Source organism: Lichtheimia ornata, assembly GCF_029851405.1.
Source record: "Lichtheimia ornata isolate CBS 291.66 chromosome Unknown scaffold00018, whole genome shotgun sequence".
In the NCBI taxonomy this organism is placed as follows: Eukaryota; Fungi; Mucoromycota; class Mucoromycetes; order Mucorales; family Lichtheimiaceae; genus Lichtheimia; species Lichtheimia ornata.
In genome coordinates, this window is record NW_026695338.1 from 338,704 (window position 1) to 357,421 (window position 18,718).

The 18,718-nt window shown below is 43.8% G+C and overlaps 6 protein-coding genes across 6 annotated transcripts; 4 read left to right on the forward strand and 2 right to left on the reverse strand.

The window, feature by feature from the left end:
- Nucleotides 1-3,465: 3,465 nt before the first annotated feature.
- O0I10_004856 (uncharacterized protein) lies at nt 3,466-3,835 on the forward strand (the record flags this gene model as incomplete). The annotated part of the gene is made up of 3 exons (XM_058484905.1): nt 3,466-3,619; nt 3,673-3,772; nt 3,829-3,835. 3 exons carry the CDS (start codon nt 3,466-3,468, stop codon nt 3,833-3,835), a joined length of 261 nt encoding a protein of 86 aa, XP_058344404.1.
- Nucleotides 3,836-4,499: 664 nt separating this feature from the next.
- O0I10_004857 (uncharacterized protein) lies at nt 4,500-6,255 on the reverse strand (the record flags this gene model as incomplete). The annotated part of the gene is made up of 2 exons (XM_058484906.1): nt 4,500-5,908; nt 5,970-6,255. The coding sequence occupies 2 exons, from the start codon at nt 6,253-6,255 to the stop codon at nt 4,500-4,502; spliced, it is 1,695 nt and encodes a 564-aa protein (XP_058344405.1).
- Nucleotides 6,256-13,775: 7,520 nt separating this feature from the next.
- On the reverse strand, nt 13,776-14,115 carry O0I10_004858 (uncharacterized protein; the record flags this gene model as incomplete). The annotated part of the gene is made up of 2 exons (XM_058484907.1): nt 13,776-13,897; nt 13,965-14,115. 2 exons carry the CDS (start codon nt 14,113-14,115, stop codon nt 13,776-13,778), a joined length of 273 nt encoding a protein of 90 aa, XP_058344406.1.
- A 246-nt stretch (nt 14,116-14,361) lies between these two features.
- On the forward strand, nt 14,362-15,044 carry O0I10_004859 (uncharacterized protein; the record flags this gene model as incomplete). Its single annotated transcript, XM_058484908.1, has 2 exons — nt 14,362-14,541; nt 14,598-15,044. The coding sequence occupies 2 exons, from the start codon at nt 14,362-14,364 to the stop codon at nt 15,042-15,044; spliced, it is 627 nt and encodes a 208-aa protein (XP_058344407.1).
- A 469-nt stretch (nt 15,045-15,513) lies between these two features.
- On the forward strand, nt 15,514-16,226 carry O0I10_004860 (uncharacterized protein; the record flags this gene model as incomplete). The annotated part of the gene is made up of 2 exons (XM_058484909.1): nt 15,514-15,643; nt 15,745-16,226. 2 exons carry the CDS (start codon nt 15,514-15,516, stop codon nt 16,224-16,226), a joined length of 612 nt encoding a protein of 203 aa, XP_058344408.1.
- A 608-nt stretch (nt 16,227-16,834) lies between these two features.
- Nucleotides 16,835-18,307, forward strand: O0I10_004861 (uncharacterized protein; the record flags this gene model as incomplete). Its single annotated transcript, XM_058484910.1, has 2 exons — nt 16,835-17,147; nt 17,214-18,307. 2 exons carry the CDS (start codon nt 16,835-16,837, stop codon nt 18,305-18,307), a joined length of 1,407 nt encoding a protein of 468 aa, XP_058344409.1.
- Nucleotides 18,308-18,718: the final 411 nt, after the last annotated feature.

The following is an 18,718-nucleotide window of genomic DNA, read 5'->3' on the forward strand; positions in this document are numbered from 1 at the left end:
GCTGGTGATAGAAAAGGAGAGGGAAGGGAAGAGGGATGTGTATGGGATATAATTCGAGCGAGAAAAAGAAAAAGAAAGAGAGAAAGCTGTGGATAGGAAGGCCTCTTTTCTTTCTCTTACGAGAGAGCACGAGTTGGCGCGCCCGGCTTGTCACTAAAAATACAAATCGTGTCACCATTGCCAATTTGCAATCAAATTAGATATCCGAGCAGTTATAGATGACATGCATCGTAGTTCTCTATACAAAATGATAAACAAGCATTGGCCAATATCATGCAAATGGCGTGTGTACCATGAATCCATAGGTGGTCTCTTGTTTAAATGCTGTCAATTGCATTTTAGTGCTTAAAGCCTTCAACAACGTTTGTTCAATAACGGTAAAGTCCCGTGTAACATTATCTATCATCCGCTTTCAAGTCAGCATTGTTGCCTCCCAATCATTCCATTTTCCTTGTTTCGGTATCTATTGTAATAGCACTGTCATTTCAGCTTTGCATAAAGTAGTTACTTGATCCTATGATACACCTGTGCTAATTATAATGTCTACGATGCAACAGAGGTTCATTGGGACAAATGCTTTTGGACGCTACTTGGATCACGTGACGTGGACTACCTTGTGGGCTATCCTGTCAACGTAACGCATGTTCACAACTTCAAGAATGAGTATGTATTGAAGCTGTTTTATCAATCCCTGTGAGAGGTGGTGATGAAGAATACTTACGCTTATGCACCATGTTTATCAATGAATGGTCCCACCACCATCACACGCATCTTTTTTTCTACAACAAGCATTCACACAAACGACCTCGAGCAACGTCTTATTGCGCTTGATTGGCCATTCAGGCCTCCTCCCTGTATTGATAAATCGTGTCTTGTATCCATGTTTTATTTCAAACTTGATCGCATCATGCTGTCATCAATGCTAAAGAGGTGTTCATTGCATCATCACTGTTGCTTCAGGTCACGCAAACATACGCGCATACCTTCCATTCACGAGGCTCCTTTGCGATAGAAATGTGTTCCTGATCACAAGTGATAGATGGCTGGAAAGAAAAACAGGATACCAAATTGATGTCATTGGTGAGTGATAAATACTGCCACCCGCATGAACAATCAACCCCCCATCACTTGGATTGTATGATAAGTAGGCAGCCTTCATGGTAGGAAACATTTACGCTTGCGTACTACTACGTTTATCGATGAACCTGCAACTTTTTTTTGCCTGAAATGAATGCTCACACAAGCAACCTCGACCAAGCAACGTCGCGTACATAGCACAACAAGAGATTTGTGGTAGTACATCATGGATGAAGAATGAGCCCTGATTCATGCAGAGACAATCAATCACACCAAGACCCTTTCTTTTGGACAATGCACCCCAACAATCTATCAGGTCATCATCACCATTCCCAACGTACATTTTATCACTCATTCCCTCCTTTTTTTGTGGTCACAGAAACACCCACGCCCACTATGCATATATAAACACACGGATGTTGTCGCCTACTTTGCCTTCCACACATCTCTTTTTTCTATCATACCATTCTTTTATTGCTGACTCCTTCAAAGCCCAAGTGGTTGTGAGTACCATGGTGGATAGTCCTTGTTGTGAGCGATCTATGTGCTAACATTTGTGATCATCTTTAGCGTTTTATTATTGTCCTACTACTCTCGTTGTCCTTGTTGTCATTGTGATATTGGCTCTTTGATGGGTATCAATGGCGTTTAAAGAAGACATGCGTTGGCGTCTTTGCAGAACTTCAAGAATGATGCATATGATCATGATGGTCCTTCAGCTGTTACAAGCTTGCTTCAGGTGCTGTCGTTCGCCAGCAATGTCACCACTGAATGGGGCGCCACTCCCACATATCAAAAGCCTCCCGCCGCGCAGCCCTCATGAAGTGTGCGACGGTTCGCCGCCTCGCGTGGCTCAACAAGAAATAGTCCAAACGTAACAAGCGCTGGGGTGGTGGCGGTCCCAACCAAACCTCGACCATTTCATGTGGCCCGGTCGCCGCCCAGCATTAATAGATGAATGACGCTAATAAACCAAGTGCGACAAGCCCTGTGGTGGTGGTCTCAACTACATCATCGACATCTTCATCGCCTGTTATTATAGATGTTGTATCTTTTAATAAAACTCTTAAAGAACTCGTACTCATTCTCGTTGTCAATCGTATACATACAAACACCTAAACAACCAGCGCATAACCTCAGATCTCAAATATGATTTAGAGAACGTATAGCTTTAGGAATAATACTCCTCTTGTTGTTGCTCAAGTATACGAGCGACTGGTTGCATGACCCAGCTAAAAACAATGATGGCATCATTAACACCATGTCTCAAGATGTACAATAGCAAGCGAGCTAATTACGTTGGCTGACGGGTGCAATGATGATCGATGCTATTATAAACGCACAAGCGTATACGTGGTGTCACATTAATCACACAATCGCGCATAGCTGAATGGCCTCGTATTTGGTTCGCATGTATAGCAACATTGAGAATACTATGATCGTATCATCGAATTCCTGCTGGGGTATCTACAACTATGTTTGTATGGCTGGCATCCTCTAGTAGCTTTTCGCTTTTCATTGCTTGTGCAATCATCCTTGTTGGCAAAATCAGGCATGGTTTGTGATTTAAAAAAGGCACCACCTGTTTCCAGATCTTTACTACAATAGCTTATGGGAATGGATGACGATGATTCTTGTTGCTCAATGACGCTGTACTTTCAAGTGAATAGGCTCCTTTGCAAGTATGCATCACGATGCTCGCTTATAGCGAAGAAGGAAAAGACATTGCATCATGTGATCTAGGAGGTTGTCAGGGTACATACATTTAACGACGAATGTTGAAGGTGCCTTCCACTTTACTTTCTGAAACGTGCACTCAGCGTCTTCTTTCGTGGAATTTGAGGGCAGCAAGTGAATCGTGATAGCCGAGTGCTTGATGATGATGGGTATTGCCGCCTTGTTTATTTTCATGCAAGGTAATGCATCACACCAAAAAGGATCTCTGTAAAAGGCTTCCTAACTTTTTTGGGGACCACAAAAATACCCATGCTCATTATGCATATACATATAAACAAAGACGTTGTAGCCCATTGTTATTCCCACACACACCTCTTTCTTCCATTATCCTATTACCATTTGATTGCTGACAGCTTCAATGCCCAAATTGCGTGAGTACATGCCATGTTGGATAATCTTTGTGAGTGATCCATGTATGTATTAACATTGCTGATGATTCTATTAGCGTTCCATTGATGACCCAACAAGTGCCGATGCTGCTGCTGGAGAGTAGCTGTTACAAGAAAGCATGCTTGAGGATGTCATTTTGAGGCCTCATCAACACCAGAGCGACAACCCATTGTGCAAAGTGGCCTTGGTCTTCAGCCGTGTAACGATCGGGCTAACCTATGCTGTATGCTCGCACTCGTGTGAGCTCCACATACCTGTTCGATGCGAACACTGGTATTCACCCTGGATAATGGCAACTTGAATAGTCATGAGGTACGGGTCTTTTGTGCGGCGGCCATGAATGCAGCTCCATCCTCCGTTGAATTTCCACAAGTGGCCGAGATACACGTCAACGGAACCAGTGGCAATCTTTACAGTAAGTTTAATGAGCGGAGGAGTATACCACATATTAACATAGCATGTGAATAGCAATTAAGAAGCATAAAGAATACACCGGACACCGTCCATGCGGCCAATGTTACGTGATGGTTGAACCAAGGATCAAAACAGATCAATTGTTACAGCCAATGTAAGTCTTATGAGCGGATGAGTATGCCACATATTAACATAACATGTGGATGATAGATATTAAGAGGAATCAACAATACGCTGGTGTGGACACACATAAAAATCACGAAACGATAATAAAAACAAGAATTCTACCCTTGAAGCTGCTGAAGTTTACTCACCTAAACCGTTATCTCTACTTTACTACTTTTCATCGTCCCCATGTTAGTGCTAGCTATTCATTCGTTTCATTCATCAAGTGATTATCATTGATGAGTTTCTTAATAAGAGGTGTGGGGTAAGATAAGCGGCCGATGCAAATTATTGAATCCAAGTCGCAGGATCAACCCCCTGGTTACTCTAGCGTTTACTATAGCCGAGGTGCATACGAATTTTGTGGCAATGGCATGAAGAAGTGGCCGTAATTATGTATGCAAGCAAACACTCTTTGTCAAGTAAAACTAGGACGGAGCGGTAGGAAATTGGATGATTACACCTATACGACGCATGCTGATGTTTAAGACCATCACCATTTGAAGAGAGCGCATTGCTACTCAGGATGACGGATCAACATGAAAGAAGCTGTTAACTCTTCCCAATCCATAACGAATGCTATCATCTAACGTATAACATCTTGGGCATTGATATGAGAATTCTATGCATGCGTTTTATATGTACAAGGAGTAAAGTGATTGGGAGCAATATACAAAGCATTAAATGAGTGGTTGTTTGAAAGGGGATCGAGTAGCTTAATCATAATCGCTGATGATACATTCGACTGGATAGTTCTTTGCGAGCGATTCAATATGAGCTTTGCTGTTGTTCAGAAAGTAGCAATTGACAAAGTAGAGCTTTTTCAAATTGGTGCCCATGGTGCTAATCAATGACTCAGCTTCTACCTCGGTGAGGATGCTACCCATACGTAGGAAAGCAAGCGATTTGATCCGATCCAAAGATGCAAGAGCGTGAATCATATTGGCAGAAAGTGTAGAAAAGCGAGCCAAGCCGAGGTGCGTAAGGCGAGGAAGACTGGTTCGAAGGTTTTCGATGAATGCAAGTGTCTCTCGCTCATCAAGACAGTTGCAACAATCCACAGTGAGCCTTTCCAGAGTGTGAATGGTCAATGCGGTAGAAATGATATCAACTGCACTAGCCTGGTTGTAGCCTCTACGAAAGAAAAGCTGTAGCTCTTTGAGCGTCTCGGTGTGATTGCAACGGTGATGAAGTGCCTCTAAGAGTTCCAAATGGCCTGCTGCTCCTGCATTCTCAGTAAACTCGATATCGATGCGTCGAAGTGATGGTAGCTTATACTGCAAAGTATGCATCATAGATACTCCAAAAGCATGTTGTACTGAAAGTAGCTGCAGATGCTCCAATGCCTGATATGTATTGAGCCAAGAGCTATATCCATCTTCGTATTGTAGAGAAACAACGCCTTGACGATACAACGGTATAGAAAGGTATTTGAGTGTGGTATTGTTGGATAGAAGGCGCGTGTTGAACGTTCCCCAATCCGGAGCAAAGCTGGCAGCTGGGAATTCATAGTCGAGATAAACGGACTCCAAGGTCGATTGTTGCTCCAGCATAATGTCGTAGTCAGCTTGGGATACACGTGATGTGCGATTCCAATAGTAACGTAAACCGGATTCACCTTGGTGATCATAAGATGCTGCTAATTGAAGGTAATCTCTGGGATGAACCACCTCGTCATCTGTTGTAAGAAAGTCTGAGGATAGATCAACATGGATGATCTTCGGGCACAATGTAAGGATGGTTGACATGAACGTATCATCAATAAAATATGTAGCCAGTTCCAGATATTCGATATTGGGTGTAAAAGACAACAACGCTGTGATGGCGGATCGATAGATGTCTGCTGGAAGGTCTGCTAGATTATCGATCACAAGCGAAACGAGGGTGCTGAGGTTGCTGCGTTCCAATAGTTGTCTTTGTACATGAAAATAACTTCCTTCATCACCACAGGTAAATGCAAAATGGCTGACGTTGTGTTCTGTTGCAAGTAGGATATAATCGACAAGATTCATAGTGGGAGCATGGACATTGACGAGAGCGAGGGTATCAAGACGCCACTTTTTAAAGCAAGACTTCAACTTTGTATGCATGACTTCCGGGTACTCAATGTGGACATTGCGTAACTCTGTGGATATTACATCATTAACTCTTCCATATGCTCTCTTGTAACATACCCATCAACCTACCAAGCTTTCGCAATAAAGAACATGGCATGAGTCGATCCATGACCTTCATCATAGTGTCCATGTGCTCAAACTTGAGTCTAGCTGTTCTCACAAAGTGGCCAACGAGGTCGATAGAAGCGAGCGCGTGTAAAGAATCGTCGTCAACGGTGATATCTTGAAAAAGCTGTGATGCAGCCTGTGGTATGACATGTCGCCAATGACGAGAGACTTGAAGGCATTCATTGCAGTCCATCGGTCTCAATTCAGAAACAACGCTGGTAACAATCTCCTGTGGAAGGTGAATCATACTGATCCCTGAAGGAAAGAGTTGACAGAAAAAAGAGAGGAACAATGAATAGATTGCTCTTCTAAGCCCAGCATTCCCATCATCCAACTTTCTTGATTCGAGGTAACCTGGTAGTAAAGGCAATGGCTGTTGTTGGATCATCATTATCATGTAAAGTGTAAAATGGCACACCCTTTTGCTATACGTGAGGATAATCATTTCTTTTATTTACGGGTACCTATTGTCTATCGTGAGGGTGATGATCATGATGGGTGGATGGTGTATGTGGGGTCATTGAGTGGCCTCAGTGTAATAGCAGTAGGGGATTTAAACTTGGGGGACAATAGCCCCACGACTTGAGACAACGCTTCTCTTCTTTTTCTTCCTTCCCTGCTTTTATCCCATTCACGACATCCCGATCAAGGTAATGTACTATAAAAGAGTGCTCTTGTTGGTTGTGAGGTATTAATACAGTTCTGAACATGCATTGCCAGGGAGTGAGTGTGTCCAAGTGCCGAGGAATGGGTGTGGTTGCCATGGCGATATCGTTGCTTCCTCTTGTTCGTTGCTATTCCCGCTCTATGCTTCGTGTCAACAGGTACATCCGAAGCCCAATGTTGCAGCATGACTTGTTCCATCGACGTGTTAGCTTGTATAGAGAGCAAGTTTGGTCTCAAGACGTTGGCTCCTTTGGCGTTTTGTTTCGGCTCAAGAACACTACACCATGGTTTTCGGTTTCCACTAACCAACAACAGAGGAGTTTTTTATGTATATGGAAAAGGCAAGTGCAATGAAACAAACAATGAAATGGGTCTTTATTGTGTGTGCGTGCTAAGAATGAATTGAATAGGTTTCTTTAGTCAGGCAATGCAACTTGGGACATCATCATCATCATCTCTTTGGGTTCAAGCCCCAGCCTGTATCAAGTGGTCGCTGCGTCGCTCTGCACTAGCCAAGTGTGCTGCAAAAGCTTCTTGGAACGCGTCCAGGGCTCTATAGGCCTGCGTTGAGTTGAGGATGGGTCGATGACGATGGAATTTTGGAAGAGCATGGTCACCGTGTTGAGGTAAAAGGGGATTTGCAACAGCTTGTGAATGTGTTTAACCAACACGCTCTTCTCGTGATAGGCTCGTTCTTCCCCTTGAGGATTTCTTTTCATGAGGTGGGAAATGATTGGAAGGATTGGATTGGGGATCATTCTTTCTTTGGAGAGGATGAATGAGAACAACTATGAGCCTGGACTTTACGTAAGTGAGTCCTTCCTTGCCATGGATCGAACTGGCCTTGCGTGATTCGTGCAGTGCTTTCTCAAGAACAAGGGATCGCCCGACGTTGCTCGTATGATGGTGATTTTGTTTGTGAATTCCTTCTGATTTGCTTTCTTCCTTAGAGAGGATCGCCTAACGGTATGCCAAATCGTCATCATTCCCGGTATCAGATGGTCTAACTTGCCTGCTTTCTTATTTGTAGAGACGGCGATTACGATGATTACCGGATTCACGACAATGACGATTACGATGATCACCCCATCTACAACAATGACAATGATGACGATAACGAGATTCAAAAGGAAGCCTGCAAGATCCCATTCTTTTCAACTTGTGTGTTTTTGGATGTGGTGTGACGGATGAGATTGACGACTGGTGACGAGTACGAGTACGAATACGAATGATGACGGAGGACGACTATGACGATGGTGGTGGCAATGTACAGTACATAGCAAGATAGCTAGATGAAATAAAGCATTGTTTATTTATTACACGCTTGTTGGACTTTGCTAGCAGCTAGCTTGTGGATCACATACTATTGCTTCGAAGATGGAATAATAAAAGTGGTCCGGTTATTGGTCATGCAAGAAGTATATGGCTTTTGTGATGCAATAAGGAGGAGTGGGATGACTTTGAGAAGAGAAAAAGTGAAGTGATCCCTCCATTGAGTGTCAGGATGAGTGACCGATCAATATGTATACGTATCTTTTTACATACACAAATTGGTTTATGAAGCTCGACTTTCTTCTACATGCAAATGTGATGCATACCTTGACACACCTTCATTATTGGATGCTGTTTACTTACGTACCTTCACAAAAGGCAATCATCATCATCATCATCCATTTGTGTAGCAACCTGTCAAGGATGTGTCTGTGTAACCACCACGTGCGGTTTCACTCAGCTCTTCATCTTTCCGTTAATGCAGCCGACACCATCCACTAGGAAAAAGCAACTCCATCACGCTTACAGCATAGGTAAACATAAACGTGCCTGTATCTCCAAACTTTACAATGAAACGTGGGGTTTTTATTAGAGCAATGGGCTCGGCTTGGCCAACGGCACCTTGTGTGAAAGTTTCGCGTTCAATGTCGCAAACAGCCCAAAAAATATTTTTTAGTCGTCGTCGTCGAGGAGGTCGACCCCCAGATCCAGTTTGGCTGGTAGCGACATTGCGAAATCTGGGATTGGCAAGCTTGATCGTGAAACTTGCACCCAAGGTGCAGTTGGCCAAGCCGAGCACATTGTTCTATCAAAGACCCCACGTTTGATTGTAAAGTTCGGAGATACAGGCACCTTTATGTTTGTAAGGGTGATGCTACATGAGAAGTGGTCTTTGTTTAAGGTAAAGTAGTATGGCTATAATAGAGCAAAAGATGCAGAAGGACCTCTTTGGGTAACTCAGCTAAAAAGTCAGGACTTCAGGGACAATGCATGAAAGGTACGCAACCCTCATTTCATGTCATACATTGGCAGCTAATAACCACTTTTGTGCATTCCCAACTTTTGCGCATTCTATTGTTGGTGGACGATGCTCCTGCTCTAGACATTCATTTCCATGATTAAAGTAGGTTGATCCGAGCTGATTTGGTTGAGTTACGCTCACACAATATTACATCGGTTGAGCTACATCGAGCGTGCTTTATGTCCAGAGTGATGTAATCTCTCTTTGACCGCAGCTCAGTCAAATCAGCTCGGATCAACCTACTTTAATCATGGAAATGAATGTCTAGAGCAGGGGCATCGTTCCCATGCAGTGGATCTCGCAACAAAGATGACTGGATAAAGTGGCCGTTAACTAGCAATACATGCCTGTTCCTAGATGATCCATAAAGTAATTATACATGACCCTTTCATTCATGCAAACGTAGCTGTGTTACACAACACGACCCTCTGCATCTTTTGCTCTGTCAGGGTCCACCTACTTTACATTAAACAAAGACCACTTCTCATATAGCATCACGCTTACAACATAAAGGTGCCTGTATCTCCAAACTTTACAATGAAACGTGGGGTTTTGAATAGAGCAATGGGCTCGGCTTGGCCAACAGTACCTTGTGTGAAAGTTTCGCGTTCAATGTCGCAAACAGCCCAAAAAATATTTTTTAGTCGTCGTCGTCGAAGAGGTCGACCCCCAGATCCAGTTTGGCTGGTAGCGACATTGCGAAATCTGGGATTGGCAAGCTTGATTGTGAAACTTTCACACAAGGTGCTGTTGGCCAAGCCGAGCCCATTGCTCTATTCAAAACCGCAAGTTTCATTGTAAAGTCTGGAGATACAGGCACCTTTATGTTTGTAAGCGTGATACTATATGAAGAGTGGTCTTTGTTCATTGTGAAGTATCTAGACCCTGACAGAGCAAAAGATGCAGAGGGTCGTGTTGTGTAACACAGGTACGTTTGCATGACTGGGAGGATTGATGGATTATACTTTATGGTCTATCCACAATAGTCCATATATTGTGCGCTATCAGCCATTTCCTCACAATCAGCGTTGTTGCGAAATCCACTGCATGTGAACGATTCTCCTGCTCCAGCCGAGCATTTCCATCATTCAGGTTTCTTGATCCGAGCCGATTTGACTGAGCTATGCTGGAACAGCAAACATGAAAATACTTGAAAGACAGACCCTGCGAATGTCTTCGTCTTTCAAACTTTTGGACGCTCCCATTCCAAATTTTCAAATGAAGCATGAAGTTTTTATGAGAAAAATGTTGATCAGCATGCTCGGAGCACCCTTCTGATCAATTTTCAAGTTGGAGGTGGGCAACTTCGGGGCGATGAGCCGTCCGCTCTTTTGTTCCCATCATCCACCATTTGGACAGCTCCGCATTGTAAATCTTCATAATGAAGTCTGCGACTATTAAATGAATGAAGTTGATCAGCATGTTGCAGCGAACCTTCTGACAAAGTTTCAGGTTCGAAATGGGGAATCCCAAGGTAATGCATACTATTTCCATAAATCATGAATCTGGCGCTGACCTCCATTTCCGCCTTACATAGTAAACCCACATTGTACCCTCCCATTCCAAATTTTCAATTGCAACATGAGGTCTTTTTTAGATCAACACGATCAGTATATCCAAGAGCAACTGTGTGGAAGTTTCAGGTTCGAGAGGGGAAATCTCACTATCAAGGTTTGATGTACAGTGTGCATGCATTTATACAAGAGGTGTCCGACCTATTCAAGTTCCACTCCTTCCACTCCCACAACTCCTTGTCTTTTCCTCCCATTCTCAACTGTTGGTGCATTCAAGTATACAACTACCAACTGCGAACGATTGTCCTGCTTCAATCCACCATGTCAATCCTACGATTGCCTTGATCCGATTGCCTTTTGACTGAATGGCAAGTCCATGGCCTGAACACAGCCTTCTTGTCACTCCACTACAACACGTGCTTTCTTGATACTGCACATCGTTTTGCACGCTCATTTGCCACGATCAAACGCAACAGCATTCAATCCAGCAGCTGCTATTAGCGATCTCTTTACTCCATTGTCTCAAACAACGTTCACAACCTTGTCACTCTGCTACAACACACGCTCTTGCCACGATCACGCGCTGCAGCTGTTGCTATTACCAAGGTCTTTACTTTATTGTCTTCAACAGCGTCCTTTACTTGCAGCAACTTGCCTTACAACCTTTGTTAGTGCCACAGCAGATAGCCATTGTATAGAAGCAGCCTTTTTTTACATGTACCAACTTGCATTAATACAACGACTTCTTTGGATATGAATTATGAATATGAATATGGATATTGGTTTGGTACATTGGGTGGAAGGGATCTGGATATGCACAACACGTGGGAAAAGGACCTAGTTCTTATGTCTCCTTTGTCAACGTGGCCGTAATGCTCGCAACCTGAACGATTGGGTGCATCCAGTTATCGTGTGGAACCTGTCAACCATGTGCAACGATCATGGTCATCATCCAATTGCGCCATTTTGACACCTCATGCTTATAAATCACCGCCATGTTTCAAGTGCTATGCCACATCCATCCTCCTTCACCATGCGCTCGTTCATTGCAAGAAGATATAGTTGAACAATAACCAGGGAAAGTAGTATGGTCACCAATCATCCGTCAGCGGCGTGTGAAAGGATCATTGACTACATGCATCCACCATCGACCTCACTCGCGTCGATCCCCACCATCTCAAATATTGTTCTTATTGCCTCTTCCACGAAGCCGTAGAACTCCTCCAGGTCAGGTGCATACTCAAATGCCGGGAACAATATGGTACGTAAGATGTCATTGTCCAGCGATAGCTTCGTCCTTGTAATCATAAGCACACGTATCCTTTTAGCATCATCCCTAATTTCCCTTTAACAATAAATGCTCACGTTTGCACCTGTATGCATCGTTCCTTCACTTCTAGTGATCATCTCATCCTTTTTTAAGGCATCGGTCTCTTTCATGCATGCTACTTTTATCATGACCATTCCCATCACTGCATTTGCTTGCATGAAACCTTGCTTCATGAAGTTGTTCCATCACACACAGACCATTGCCTTCGAACACGAGTGCTTCTCATCCTCTCTCTCTTTGCTGATGACCTGATAATAAAACACCTTGTGTTGGTGTGGACATGTCGAGGGATGAAATTGGGGGGTGGTGCATACCATCACACGCATTAACACAAACGGCCTCAATCCTCCCTGTATTGATAAATCGTGTCTTGTATCCATGTTTTATTTCAAACTTGATCGCATCATGCTGTCATCAATGCTAAAGAGGTGTTCATTGCATCATCACTGTTGCTTAAGGTCACGCAAACATACGCGCATACCTTCCATTCACGAGGCTCCTTTGCGATAGAAATGTGTTCCTGATCACAAGTGATAGATGGCTGGAAAGAAAAACAGGATCCTAAATTGATGTCATTGTTTGGTGATTGATAAATATTGCCACCCACATGAACAATCAACCCCCCATCACTTGGATTGTATGATAAGTAGGCAGCCTTCTTGGCAGGGAACATTTACGCTTGCGTACTACTACTACGTTTATCGATGAACCTGCAACCTTTTTTTTTGCATGAAATGAACGCTCACACAAGCAACCTCTATCAAGCAACGTCGCGTACATAGCACAGCAAGGGACTTGTGGTAGTACATGGATGATGAATGACCCCTGATTCATGCATGGACAATCAATCACACCAAGACCCTTTCTTTTGGACAATGCACCCCAACAATCTATCAGGTCATCATCACCATTCCCAACGTACATTTTATCACTCATTCCCTCCTTTTTTTGTGGTCACAGAAATACCCACGCCCACTATGCATATATAAACACGGATGTTGTCGCCCACTTTGCCTTCCACACATCTCTTTTTTCTATCAAACCATTCTTTTATTGCTGACTCCTTCAAAGCCCAAGTTGTTGTGAGTACCATGGTGGATAGTCCTTGTTGTGAGCGATCTATGTGCTAACATTTGTGATCATCTTTAGCGTTCCTTTAATGACCCAACAAGTGCCGATGCTGTTGCTTGAGAGTAGCTGTTACAAGAAAGCATGCTTGAGGGAGCCATTTTGATATCACATCAACGCCAAAACGACTACATACCCATTGTGCAAAAAGTGGCCTTGGTCTTCAGTGGTGCAACGATCGGTCTACCCTATGCTGCGTGCTCGTACCCTTTGTGGGGCTTCACACGCCTGCTCGGTGCGGTGGCCTGTTGAGGCAAACGATCATGAAAAAGCGATGGGTTCTATGCGGCTGCAATGGGCACAGCCCCCGCGGCCGATGATATCGCCTGAGTATCAGAGCCGCGTGTGGACGGCAATGCAGGACAAGTCCCTGCCAATGTAAGTCTAATGAGCGGATGAGTATGCCACATATTAACATAGCAATTGAATAGCAATTGAGAGCCATCATCAAGAATGCGCCGGTGTGTGGACACACATAGAAATCACAATAATACAATAAAACAAAAGTTACCTTGAAGATAAAGTTTATTAACCTAACCAGTAACTCTACTACTTTTCATCATGCCCATGTTAGTAGCAGCTATGTATTCATTCGTTTCATTCATGCAAGTGATTATCATCGATGGGTATCTTAGTAAGAGTGAAGGCATGTGGAGTAAGATAAGCGACCGATGTACATAAGCAATATGGATGTTCTCTTTTTTCAGGACCATGATCACCCCATCAATCAATGGATGAGCCAAGTCAAAGATATGATCATGTCTCAAATGAGGAGACACATTACATGTATGTATTTCGGGGGTAACAATAGTACAAGCTATCTGGATATAATATGTTTAGGCGAGCATGCATGGATCCCATCCATAATGACAGCCTCTGCCACATTCACAATGAGCTACATAGACTTCGGTACAGCGGCAGACTCTGGCACACTCGCATCCAATACCAGATCCAGAACCTTTGAATGAGCATTTGAATCGATTAGCAAGGTATCCAAGCCTATCCATTACTCTTTTTCTACTTACAGTCGCAATAAACGGAATGTTTGGGATACGAAAATGTGTTTGTGTTGGCTGTTGCTGGTGCAAATTTGCCACCCAGTATTGATTCTGCAGTAGTAGAAGATGTACTGGATGTCATTTCTGGACGTTGTGGAAATTCGTTATTTGGTAACATGAAGGTATTGGGACCATGTGAATAAAGGCAAAGAAGCAGAAACAATGGCAATGCTTTATTTATATACCTCAAAGTGAATGAAACTTGAGTGTGCATGAATTTGGGATATGAATGGTTCACCGCATGACCAATCAAATGGGCATTTTGCAACGACGACAACAGCAACGGCTGGGTTCACCTTTGGAAGGGCGCGGGCCCCAAAACGCAGCAACCGTATCTTTACTACTACCACTACTACTACGCACCATGTCATCCAAACGATCCAGCATTGGCGTGCATCTCATGAGCACACGTCATCGACTCGAGCTGCAGGAACTGTTTGAGGCACTTGACAAGGACAAAGACGGCAAGGTATCACCCACCGACTTGGAAGCTATGCTAAACACGGCGGGTGTGGCTGCAGGCACCAGTACAGTGCCATCCATGGTAACCGTGCACACACCAAGGTAACGTTTTTAAAGGACTAACGAAACAAGGGATAGCTTAAAAACATCCATACCGATTCAAATGGCAACTTGGATTTTGACGAGTTTGCACGGCTGATGCGACCCACGCTACACAACCCTTTGCGGCTGACAAAGAAGCAGCAAGAGCTCAAGGAGGCGTTTGATGCGTTTGACCAAGATGGGGATGGTACTATCAATGCCACGGAGTTGATGGCTATGATGCAGCAGTTGGGTGACAGGGTAACACTACAAGAAGCCGAGCAAATGATAAAGGAAGCTGATCACGACCAGGATGGTGTTATTGATTTGGATGAGTTTACAAGAATGATGGGTGTACGTCCACCTTCTGAACCTGCCACTGTTTCATCCCCCACATCACCTGTTGCTTCCTCCGATACGACAACATGTCCTGTCCATCATCGACAACATCACCGTTATTCTGTCAGAAAGTTCTTTTGCAAATGCCACAATAACAGCTCGTAGCTTTGTGTCACCCAATGATTGAGCCCGCCCATAACTTTTTGCTGTCGGGATTGGTCGATATTTTTTCTCGCTCTTCTAATGAAAAAGTGAGTCGCAGATCTTCAGAAACAAAGGAATCAGGACGCGCGTTATCAAAAGATGGACGTGCGTGTGAGAGAGAAAGTGTGTGTTAAGAGTGAGATGAAAGAGAAAGGATGAAAGAGAAAGAATGGAATTATTAGGGTCCGTGGGCTGATGATGGAATGTTGTTTTGTTCTCTCTTCTCTTTATTTAGAGCATGATCTTGTTACTTTGGTGATTACATTTGGTAAATGGACATTGGGGTTCCGACCCTAGCGTTTCTCAAGAGAAGCATCCAAAAGAAAAGCCCATCCATTCTCCCCAGTAGAAAACGTGGTACATGTGTTGCTCGCTATATAAAGGCCCATTCATTGTTGATCTCTTGTTACTCCAAATATTTTAATCCAACATGTTGCATTCCACACCCATTCCAAACCTTGTTCTTGATAAACCACCCCACCACCAAGACCATGCTACTACTACTGCTACTACAACCGATCTTCCTGTCAGCCCCGAGGAGCTTGAATCGTTAAGGCAAGGTAAAGTTATCATCCAGGGAAAAAGAAGAAAACAAGACCACGTAATCTCTCCCACCACCTCCTAGTTCTGACAACCTCCTCCTCCTCCTTCTCTTTTACAGCTTTCCGTATCTTTGATTCGACTGGCACAGGCAGCATTACCATTGGCCAATTCAGCAAAATCGTCAAGAATCTCAACATTGCGACCGATCCCAACGAGATTGACTGTATCGCACGCTCTGTCGACTTGAACAATGACCACGTGATTGATTTTGAGGAATTTGCTACCGCCATGATTCGCCACTTGGCACCCTTACATCCTGCTCATGAGCCCCTGCAGCCAACTGCTACAACAACAGCATCATCTCGACGAGTGCGGAGCAAACGTATTAGTTTTCATGACGAGATGGAACTTCTCCAATGCTTCCAAGCCTTTGACAAGAATGGCGATAACCGTATTAGTCAACAAGAACTTGCTGAAGTCATGATCAGTCTTGGCGAACGACTTTCCTCACATGATCTCCAGGCTATGATGAAGGAAGCCGATATCAACCGAGATGGATACATTGACTTTGAAGAATTCAAACAGCTTTTACCATCATGATTTTCTTTTTATACCCTCCACTACTCCACCAATTTGACATTTTCATCCTCCATGATCATCATCATTTGTATATACTTGTTTTCCTTTTCTAGAAACCTTACTATCTCAATAGAGAGCTTCTGATTTTGTGTGTGTGTTTTTGTGTGCGTATGATGGGGAATGAAGGACAAGGAGGCGGGAATCACTTTGAAAGCAAATCCCATACCGGGATGTGGTGACACGATCTAAATTCATCCCCCCCTCTCTCTCTCTCAGAAATTGGAGCTAGTATTTGTCCAGACCGCCAATACCAATTACAAGTTGTTGTTGTTGTTGTTGGATGACAAGTTGTCTTTGGGGCAAAATAGCTGTATTTCCAATGTAAATGACAATGTTTATACGTATTGCTGCAGGATGACTACAAAGCACCAAAAAGGATCGACGCACATGTTGTTGATGTATTATAGCGTGCCTGGGCGGAGTTGAAGCCATCATTTGTAGAGAGAGAGACACACACACACACGCACGCACACGCACGCACACGCCCATCAGAAAGCAATACCAGGCCTAGGCTGTCTTTTTTTAAACTTTTCTTTCTTGTTTCCCTTACTACTACTATTACTTGTTGCATGGTGGGTCGACGACGAAAACAACAAAAACGACCTTCACCGTTTATCAACCATGTCCTACTACCAGGCCTACGAAGTACTATCCTCGCCCTTGCTGTACTGGCTATTGGATTCGGTAGTTGGCTTGAAACCACACCTAGCATAGACGATTGCAGCTTTAAACGGCAAATGGCCATGCGACAAGTTTCGCTATACCGCAACTTGACCGACAATGACAATTTACCAGACACTGTATCCTTTGGTCTTTGGCGTCATTGTTTTATCTACGCCCTCAATTGTACATGCACATCACCCAGTCTCTCTTATGGCCTTGGTATATATTAAACGCTATACCCAAAAGATTTAACGCTCATCATCATCATCATCCTCTCTTTTATAGATGCCACAACCATCCTTCAGGGCGCGTTCAGCAACACGACGACCCTCCCCACTACCAATACCACCACATCCTATTGGAATTCAGTACCATTAATCATGGCAACAGCTTTATCAGCAACCGCGTTTCTATTTGGCGTCGCAATCAACATTCTCAATCGTCGTCGTTTACAGCTTGTCAATGCCGGCATTGTGCTTGCGAGTCTCATCCTCACTGCCATTGCGTTTGGTCACACGTATTCACAGTATAGCCATGATATTCAGCAAGCGTGTGAACAGTATGGACGACGTTGTGTAAAAATGGATCATGGTGCAGAGTTTATTGCCCTTGTGCTTGGTATTGCCTTGTTGGGTGTAGCATGTCTCACGTGGGTTTACGCGCCAAAAAAGGACAATGATCTTAATACAACAACAGCAGCAGCAGCAGTAGCAGTGGATACAAAGACGCCTTCTTCTTTTATGCAACATTCAGCATCGCCAAGGACACCCTCGGATGTACTTGAACCATGGCGTGAAGCCGTCATGTTGGATGATGAACGTCAACGTTGGACGAGACATACGAGCTATCAACCTATCCATGACAACGAAGCAGCAGGAGCAGCAGCATTTACCACTGAACCCTTACCACCACCACCACCTGGAAGACGACGTGCCTCACGTAAGATGATGGATTATTATGACCTTGTTCCTCCCTCACGTCCTTTTGCACCGAATCATTCATCATCATCAGGACCACGCCGATCCAGCCATGGCTCAGGCAATACATTTGGTGCTGATAACATCATGAACAACAGCAATCGTGGTTCGCGTACATCCTCCACCATGTTAGAGAGTCCCATCGGTTCAGGTGCAGCCGAAGACATGTATTATCATTACAATTCTTCAGGGAGTCATTCTCCAACATCACGATCCCATCGACGACAATCCAGTGGTGCCTTAACCTCTTCCTTTGGTCAACAACAACGTCGTCGTTCACATTCTCCTTTCCGCTCATCCCCTGGTGGTGGTCACTCTTCACATAACAACAATAACCGTACAATCACTGATCAACGTATCAGCGCCTATTTACAACGACAAGACCAAGCCCATCTTCCTTAAGCTATCCCTTTCAACCATGCCATTTTCATTTTATCATCTACTACTATTTACATACAGCCTTATATACATTGTTTAACACCTTTCGCATTATAAAGACACTCACTCATATACAAATTGAATTATGGGGGCGGAAGTGGTTGCTATATTATTGGGGATGCTCATGCAATGCAACATTATTAAGACACACACACACACACACACACAAGCTGAATCTTGGGGAAGAGTGGTTGCCATGTTACCACGGATGTTCATGTAATGTAGCATGATGACGATATTCAAACACAAGTTGAATCTTGAGGAAAAGTGGTTGCTATGCAACCGGAGTGAGAGGAATATTGTTCATGTAATGCACACTCACATACAAGTTGAATCTCGGGGGAAAGTGGTTGCTATGATACCGGGGATGTTCAT